Genomic DNA, 9,124 nt, shown 5'->3' on the forward strand with positions numbered 1-9,124 from the left:
GTGGGAAATTAAACTTTATTTTCTTACATCAGGGGACACAGAGCCATAGTAATAACTATGTGGGTTATATCGGCATACCAGGTGCGGGACACTGGCATGCCCCTTAAGGCATGAACTTCCCCCATATAACTCCTTCCATTACTGGGAGTCCTCAAGTTTTTTCGCCAGTGTCTAAGGTGTTGGGCACATGTAAGGATGTGTGTACTGCACTCAACGGGCAGTAATCTTTGAAGAGAGCCAGCCATCCTGACCCGATCCATTCTGATGTCTCCGTAATGGACTAAATGAAGGGTACCCGGGCCCCGTCATCCGAAGACAAAAGGTTTTGCTTGTGAATGCTTTTAAGCTGGGCCCTGGGATCCAGTACCTTTTGCTAGTGAGGCCAATAAAGGTTTACTGGCAGGGCCTTCTCGCAGGTCCAGGATTGCGGGATTACCTGAGTGTACTCCTGTTCCTGAAGGTTTCCTTTCAAGGTCTCGGAGCCTACAGTGAAGGTCGAAGATTGGGTTTTTTATCTCTGATAAAAGGTAGGGGATGGAAAGGTAGGGGAGATTCTCTGCAAGGAATATCTCCTTCCATGTATTTATGTTGTCAAGTCATGTCTATGTATCACCACTGGAGGCTGTATTGAGCACTAACCATTCTGACGCTGGAAACAGCAGAAGTTCCACTCTCCTCTCCTTTCAAGCCAGCTCAGACCCTTAGGTATGAAGGGGGGTCTGATCACTTCCTGGGCCCCCAGATTGGCAATTTTGATCTATTTGAATGCCAGCCGCCTCTTTCTTTTTTAAAAAAAAAATAAAAATTGTTTTTGGGCAAGTCGCGGCCGCTTGCCGAGCGGAGGATTTTAACACCCCCCCACCATGATGCCGATGCTCAAGCAGGAGATTTGCTTCCCTGTTTGAAACAGGAAGGGGGCGTTTTCACGCGGGGGCGTGGCTAAACGGCGTCAGACAGGGGCCACATGTGTAGGAAGTAGTTAGAGCTCTGCAAGAGAAGCTACTGCCTGGCAGTGGAGGGACAGAGCAGAGTGGTTGCTGGTCAGGTTTGGTACACAGGCATTTTCCTTTTGGCAACATTGTACTGTATAGCTAGGACTAATAACAGTTATTGTACTGTACTATAGCCTAGCAAGCGAAACATTCTTTTGCTGGTAGTGCCTCTGCTTTGTACTGTAAGTTGAGTGACAAAAGGACCAGGGACCCCTCTAAGGGTTCTAAGGGGCTAATGGTATACAACAAACTAAAAACCCTTCCAAAATAATGTCTTCCTCCCCGAGAGGTAAAAAGAAAAATACGGCCAGTCAGATGAAGCCGTCAAGAGTAAAACACTTCTGTCCCTGTGTATTTCATACAAACAGGTTTTTTTTCTACCATTTAAAAGATTATTGCTATGTCGTCTCTTCATAGTAGGACTAAACATAGCAGATTCCCATATAGTCCTCTGGGCCCTTTTGTTGAGGTACAAGAGGTTGGGGATCAGGTAGATCTTCCAAAATATTGGAAGATACTTATTTTTCCTCTTCAGAGGATCCTAACACAAGTCAGGTGTTTGTCTACTCCCTTAATTAACTGTTTTGTTGCCTGCCACAGGCTCTTGAGGTATCTGCCTCTAATAGGGTTCATTTGAACCTCCCCCACCTGGGGATGTTTTTTTCCTATTCATGTATAACTTATATATTCTGAATGGGAACATTTCTATGAAAGAAATGAGAGGTTCCAGCTATTAATGCTGCAATCACCTCAGTGAGTCTCACATGTCCAGTGGATAATGCACTGATGTTAAAGGATCCAGCAAGTTAAAGGGGTTGTAAAAGTAAATGTTTTTTCACCTTAAGGCATTCTATGCATTAAGGTGAAAAAACATCTGACACTGCCCGCGCCCCCAGCCCCCCCCGTTTTACTTACCTCACCCCTCGAAAATCCCGCGCTCGCCCCCACCATCCTCTTCACCATTCAGCCTGGCCGCTGATTGGCTGGAGTGGATGGAAAGCAGCGCAGCCATTGCCTCGCGCTGCTGTCAATCGCATCCACTGACGCGGAGCGGGGGGGTGAAGCCGTGTGATACAGCGAGCGGCTATAGCCGCCGGCTGTATCATGGGAGCGTGCCCGCAGGTGCTTCTCACCATGCGAGGGAGCTCGCATTAACGTGAGAAGTACCTGCGGGAGGAAGCCGAGACAGCCGCCAAGGGACCCCTGAAGAGCAGGTTCGGACCACTCTGTGCAAAACGAGCTGCACAGTGGAGGCAAGTATAATATGTTTATTTAAAAAAAAAAAAAAAAAAAAAAAAAAAAAAGAATTTTACTTTATAACCCCTTTAAGGTAGGATTTTCCTTTTAAAGACAAGATGTCTCTTGCAGTTCTGGCTGCAATTTAGAGTGGATAAGTACATCCAAAAGGGGTAAAGCTCTCTTTACCAATAAAGGAGTTTCAAACAGTTCTCCTTTAATCCTTTAATCATGCAGCCTCTCCCAAAGCCTGGGGCATCTGCCTTTAGGCGGTCTCGACAGGGGCAGCACCAGGATCTTGGGGCAGAAAGCCCAGGAAGCAGAATACTAAGGCCTTCTCATGAAGGAGCACAGGTCCAGCGATTCTCAAAGTCTGGCAGGAACAATGTTAAGAGCAGAGTGATTTCTGTGATTTCTGCAAGGAGGGGAGCTGCATATCTCTGTGTGCCAGAGTTTCCCGCTTACCAGAAATCTCTGCGGTTTGAAATATAAAATTATTTTTATCAATCGTGGCACTGCCATTCGGCTTAGCCACAGCACTACAAGTGTTCTGAAAGATTCTGGCACCTCCTTTAGCCAGGTTAAAGGCTCAAGGCATAGCAGTCCTAGCCTATTAGATCTACTTTGAAAAGATCATTCAGTCTCAGGTCTAAAACCAGAGTCTGATCTCAGCTGCAGATAGCTGAAATCTCTGTGTTGGATTCTCAGCCTAGGAAGATTCTCCTTAAAACCATCAAGGTGGTTACTTGGGGGCTGATTATAGATACCAGACAGAAGAAGGAATTCTTACCCCAGACGTGAATCAGTTCCATTGTAAGACTAATTCAACTCATCAGGAAAGGAAAATTCCTTCATTTTGGCTGCAGGAGATTTTTAGGGGAAATGGTGGCCTCCTTCAAGGCCGTCCCTTACGTGCAGTTTTATTCAAAGACTGTTTTAAAACACCATCCTGTTGGTCTGGAATAAAGAGGATTCAGGCCTTGTTTGTTTCCAATGCGCTTGGCTCCCAACAGAGCCTAAATTGGTGTTTATCCAGCAGGAGGGAAAATCTTTATCCTGCAAAGTGTTAACAACAGATGCCAGCCTTCTAGTCTGGGGAGCAGCTCTGAAAGAAGATTCTGTCCAGGGGAGATTGTCCAGGTCAGAGGACCTTGCCTATCAACTTTGTTGGAAGTTTCAGGCAGTACATCTGGCCATAGAATCTTGATGGTCAGATTACAGGACTGTCCTGACAGGATTCAGTCTGACAGAGCCACGGCGGTGGCTTACATCGATCACCAGGGGAGGCACGAGAAGTCGTGCAGCTCAAAAAGAGGTGAATAATGTTCTAGCTTTGGCAGAACACAATACTCCTTGCCTATCTGCAATTTTAAGATTTCAGGCGTACTACTTGAGACGCCAACAATTATTACCGGAAGAATGATCTCTTCACCTCGACATCTTCCTAGCAATATGTCAGATGGGGTACTCTGGACATGGACCTAGTCGCGTCCAGATTCATTAATAAGGTCGACAACTTTGTGTCAAACAAGGGGTCCGCTAGCAAGTGGAACAGATGCATTTATTTCCCAGGGGATCAGTTCTCACTGATCTATGCATTTCCTCCAGCTCTGCTACTTCCGCACCTTCTCCTCAGGATTAAGCAGGAACAGGAGGTGATTCTGGTGGCCCCAGCGGGTCCCAGAAAATCTTAATTTATCGAGATCATAAAGGCAGTTGAAGTCCTTTTGTGCGTGTCAGTTTCTGTACCAAGGCCAAACATTCCAGGGTATCTAAACTATTGATCAAGGCCATTTGGGGGCGATTTCTGTTATCATTATGATTTAAAAAGGAGCTATGCAAATCTGTGATAATAAATGGCTTCATATGACCACAATCCTTCAATAAAAGTTTTTTGACATGATTAGTCATATTTTCAATATCCTTGCCAAAATGTCACAATTTCTGCCAGGGTATGCAAACTTTTGAGCACAACTGTATTACTAGTTTGAAATAGAAAATAGTAAAAAATAATGAGCAATTTGTCCTACAATTAAAAGTCCATGAGGATATTTGTGTTTCTCAAAAACACACAAACAGGGTCAACTATATGAACTACAAAGATTTTGGCAGACAACATTGTGGATTGTACAGTACATGCTCTAGTGTTATGTTGGACATTTTGCTATTACTATATTCACATGACTAGTCCAGTTGTTCTGATAATCGCAATACACCCAATATCCAGTTAAAAATACCTTACAAAAGGGAAACGTGAGGGCATTGCTGGGGATGCCAAGAACAATCTCTGAAATTTAACTCTCCATTCCATGCAGACATGCATGGACATGTAGGAACATGGTAGCAACCCACTTTCATAAGCAGGGGGTGAGGATTCTGTGAAACACCATCTACAACCTGGATATAGTTGTCAAGGTCGCAAGGAAGAACTTATAAAAAAATAAATATATATACATGTCTGCCAATGGAAGTAGAAAGAAAATTAATGTCACTAAAATAGCCAGGAGCAAAGAGATATATATTACTACTAATATATCATTAATCTTAGTTACTACTACTAAAAATCATGTGTGCAAATTTATACTTACTAAATTCCAGATGTGTAAATGTGCTGCATTGCTTGGAAAACCTTTATAAACGGCTGACATACTGTAAGACAACAGCAAAACAAAAATATTTTTATGGTGGTTTCAAAAGTGTTGTAGCATAATGCATATTTTAAAACAATCAGTGCACTAATACTATAATAATAACACTCTAGCACCTGTTATATACCTAGAAAAATCAGGTATGTTTGCAAATATAACTTTTCTTATCTGCAATTCTCTAGGAGCTCCCCTTCACCACAGATTAGCTGGAACACTCTACCTACATTTATAACACACACATATTTTAAATTTGTTTTATTTCAGCTTTGGTTTACAAGGAAATGGCCAAAGATGAGTTTGGGTGTCCTTCAAACTCATCTCTAACCTGAACTTGGATGTCTGTTTTTTGTTGTACCTCAATAAGCTTGGGGCCAGATCATTCCCCACCCTGCAGGTTGGGAATGACCCGTCCCACAGCTCTCTGGAGCAAAAAAAAGTTCAGAGTTCAGGTTAGAGAGGAGTTCTGTGGATGCCCAAGCTCATCTTTAAAAAGGGACCAAACACTTGTCTCTCTTACTGCAGGTGCTGCTTACTCCAAAATAAAAACTAATGGTGCTGCCAAATGTTCACATTTCTGCCTCCTTGGATTTGATCAACTTTTACCCACCTATATCTGAGGGTTGCAGCTCCAATTTTATAGTAAGACAGACACCAATCTACAGGTAGTGTCTTCATACTTAAGCCTTTTGGTGCTGTCATCAGAACCATGAAGGGTTGTGGCTCTAATCCTTTAAAAAAAAAATCTCCCTGTTGTGGCTTCTCACTTCACATTTAGTCATGCTGGCGTTTTCTTACAAACATGGCTATCTCCAGTCAAAAACAAAAAGTATGCTTCAAACCCCAAAAGCATAACAGAAGTTTTCCAGCCCTCGTAGGCGAGGCCTGGAAATACCATTCATACTGGAAAGGTTTTAGTAGTCTTGGGTCACACAGGGATTTGTGAGACGTTAGGTAATGCCAAAATCATGGAAGTAGGCAGACAAATATACTCCCCAAATCTTGGATCCCTCATGGACTGCAAGCCTAAGCAGTGCTGGGTCCTCTTCATTATATAAAACCTTCCTGTCAGGAGAGTGGAGGGTGTGATGTCATCAGGCAGCACCCACACATTTACCATACGTAAAGGGGTTGTAAAGGTAAACTTTTTTCACCTTAATGCATTCTATGCATTAAGGTGAAAAAACATCTGACAATACCGGCCCCCCAGCCCCACTGTTTTACTTACCTGACCCCTCGAAAGTCCCACGCTCGCCCCCGACATCCTCTTCGCCGCTCACCCTGCCCGTTGATTGGCTAGAGTGGATGGATTGAAAGCAGCGCAGCCATTGGCTCGCGCTGCTGTCAATTACATCCAATGACGCGCCGCGCCGGGGGCCGAGTATCACAGGAGCGCGCCCGCAAACACTCCACACTATGCGAGGAAGCTCGCATGAAGTTGTGAAGTCCTTGCAGGGGGAGCAGAGACAGCTGCCAAGAACCCCCAGAAGACCAGGTTCAGGGCCACTCTGTGAAAAACGAGCTGCACAGTGGAGGTAAGTATAACATGTTTTTTAAAAAAAATAATAATTTGCCTTTAGTGATCCTTTAATATGGCCTCTGCCACCCAGCCCAAACATAACTACTGGAGCTTCTCAAAGCAAGACATAGTCAGGCCAGACAGTACAGACAAGCCACATACATTGAGGGAAAAAAGTATTTGACCTGCTGTTTTTGTACGTTTGCAAACCGAAGAAATTATCAGTCTATAATTTTAATGGTAGGGTTATTTTTAACAGTGAGAGACTGAATAACAAATATATCCAGAAAAACGCATTTCAAAAATAATAAATTGATTTGCATTTTAAGGAGTGAAATAAGTATTTGAACCCCTATCAATCAGCAAGATTTCTGGCTCGAGAAAAAGATTTTTTTATGTGAACTGAGTAGAGCTGCATGATTCTGGCCAAAATGAGAATCACAATTTTTTTGCTTAGAATAAAAAGATCACATGATTCTCGCAACGTAAAATCTTTCACATTATAAAAAAAAAAAAAGAGCTACTTTACTGGTTATTTTTTTTGTTTTTATAATTCCTTAAAGTAATTTTTTCAAAAAGAATTGCATTTGAAAGATCGCTGCGCAAATACAGTGCGACATAAAATATTGCAACAATCACCATTTTATTCTCTAGGGTGTCTACTAAAATAGAGCTGCATGATTCTGGCCAAAATGAGAATCACAATTTTTTTGCTTAGAATAAAAAGATCACATGATTCTCGCAACGTAAAATCTTTCACATTATAAAAAAAAAAAAAAGAGCTACTTTACTGGTTATTTTTTTTGTTTTTATAATTCCTTAAAGTAATTTTTTCAAAAAGAATTGCATTTGAAAGATCGCTGCGCAAATACAGTGCGACATAAAATATTGCAACAATCACCATTTTATTCTCTAGGGTGTCTACTAAAATATATATATATAATTTTCTAGCAAAAAAAAAAAATGATTTTAACTTGAAACCAACAAATGTCAGAAAAAGGTTCAGTCTTTAAGTGGTTAAACTTTTTTCACAAAGTCTATTCAATTGACAAATTGTTACAATGTTTATACTTAAAGCGGAGGTCCAGCCGTTTTTGTTTTTTGTTGTTTTTTTATAAGGGCACTTACCATTCAATTCGGCCTGGAAAAGACACTTTGAATGGATCCGGTTGCATGGCTTGCCCCAATAAGGAATATTCCAGCGAACCTCAGCACAGCACAGCACATCTTTACTCGTGACCAACACCCAAGACACTGGCGAGAAAACTGAGGTACACCAGTTAAGTGGAGGGGTTATATGGAGAATTGATCTTACTGTTTGGGGTGTGCCTGTGTCCATCACTTGAAGGTGGTGCCATATAACCCATACAGTTATTACTGTGGCTCTGTGTCCCGTGAAGTATGATAAAGAAATAACTGTCTCTCGGTCTGGGGCTCCATGCAAGATTTCACCTCATGGAGTTTCAATGATTACGAGAGCGGTTATGAATCAACCCAGAACTACACGGCGAATCTTGTCAATGATTTCAAGGCAGATGGGACCATAGTCACCAAAAAACAAACACACAACGCCGTGGAGGACTGAAAACCTGCTGAACTGGGTAAAAGTGTTGCGGTCAGATGAGACCAATATTGAGCTCTTAGGCATCAACTTAACTCGCCATGTTGGGAGGAGGAGGAATACTGCCTGTGAGCCCCAAGAACACCTTCCACACACCGTCAAACATGGAGGTGTTTTTCTGGGGGCAGGACAACTTAATTGCATCAAAGGGACAATGGTCGGGGCCATACCTTGTCAAATCTTGGGTGAGAACCGCCTTCCCTCAGCCAGGGCATCGAAAATGTGTTGTGGATGGATATTCCAGCATGACAATGACCCAAAACACACGGCTAAGGCAACAATGGAGTGGCTCATGAAGGTCCTAGAGTCTCCAGACCTTAAAGCTGACTTCCACCCAAAAGTTGAACCTGCGCTTATCCATCTCCTCTCCCCCTTTCAGTGCCACATTTAGCACCTCTCAGGGGCGAGGGCGGGGAAGGGGACCTGTTTTAGACAGGGCCCATTCCCAACTTTCAGAGACGGTGCCAATCCCAAGCTCAGCCCCCCTCCACCTTCCTCTGCTGCACGCATGAGCAGTAGGGAACCGACTGTGAAGCCAAAGGGCTCCACTGCCAGGTTCTCATACTGGCAATGGCGGCAGCTGCACCCGACCCGAACACCGACTGGGGTGCAGACATCTTGAGCTCCCTGGGTTGGTAAGTGTCTGTATATTAAAACTCAGCAGCTGCAGTATTTGTAGGTGTTTACTTTTAAATGTTACGTGGGGTGGGCGGACCTCTGCTTTAATCCCACAGAAAATACATGGAGAGAGCTGAAGATTCCAGTTACCAAACGTCAGCCTCGAAACCTTAAAGACTTGAAGAGCATCTGCAAAGAGGAGTGGGACAAAATCCCTTGTGAGATTTGTGAAAACCTGGTGGCCAACTACAAGAAACATCTGACCTCAAGGGTTTTGCCAATAAGTACTAAGTTATGTTTTGTGAAGGGGTAAAATATTTATTTTGACTCATTAAAATGCAAATAAATTTACTGTATAACTTTTTTGAAATGTGTTTTTCAGGATTTTTTTGTTATTCTGTCTCTCACTGTTAAAATAACCCGACCATTAAAATTATAGACTGATCATTTCTTTGTCAGTGGGCAAATGTACAAAATCAGCAGAGGATCAAAT

At 42.9% G+C, this 9,124-nt stretch overlaps 1 protein-coding gene across 3 annotated transcripts in view; it reads right to left on the minus strand.

Annotated features, from left to right (window-relative positions):
• TNS3 (tensin 3) overlaps positions 1 to 9,124 on the minus strand; it is a 457,447-nt gene that overhangs the window by 286,905 nt on the left and 161,418 nt on the right. For all 3 annotated transcript variants that reach the window (XM_077491841.1, XM_077491842.1, XM_077491843.1), the window contains one exon: positions 4,817 to 4,877. In XM_077491841.1, coding sequence (XP_077347967.1) covers positions 4,817 to 4,877 — 61 coding nt within the window. The remainder of the gene's footprint in view (positions 1 to 4,816; positions 4,878 to 9,124) is intronic.

This window comes from Lithobates pipiens, unplaced genomic scaffold (genome assembly GCF_037356315.1).
Source record: "Lithobates pipiens isolate NorthernLeopardFrog02 unplaced genomic scaffold, aLitPip1_a1.2 Scaffold_19, whole genome shotgun sequence".
NCBI classification, from domain to species: domain Eukaryota; kingdom Metazoa; phylum Chordata; class Amphibia; order Anura; family Ranidae; genus Lithobates; species Lithobates pipiens.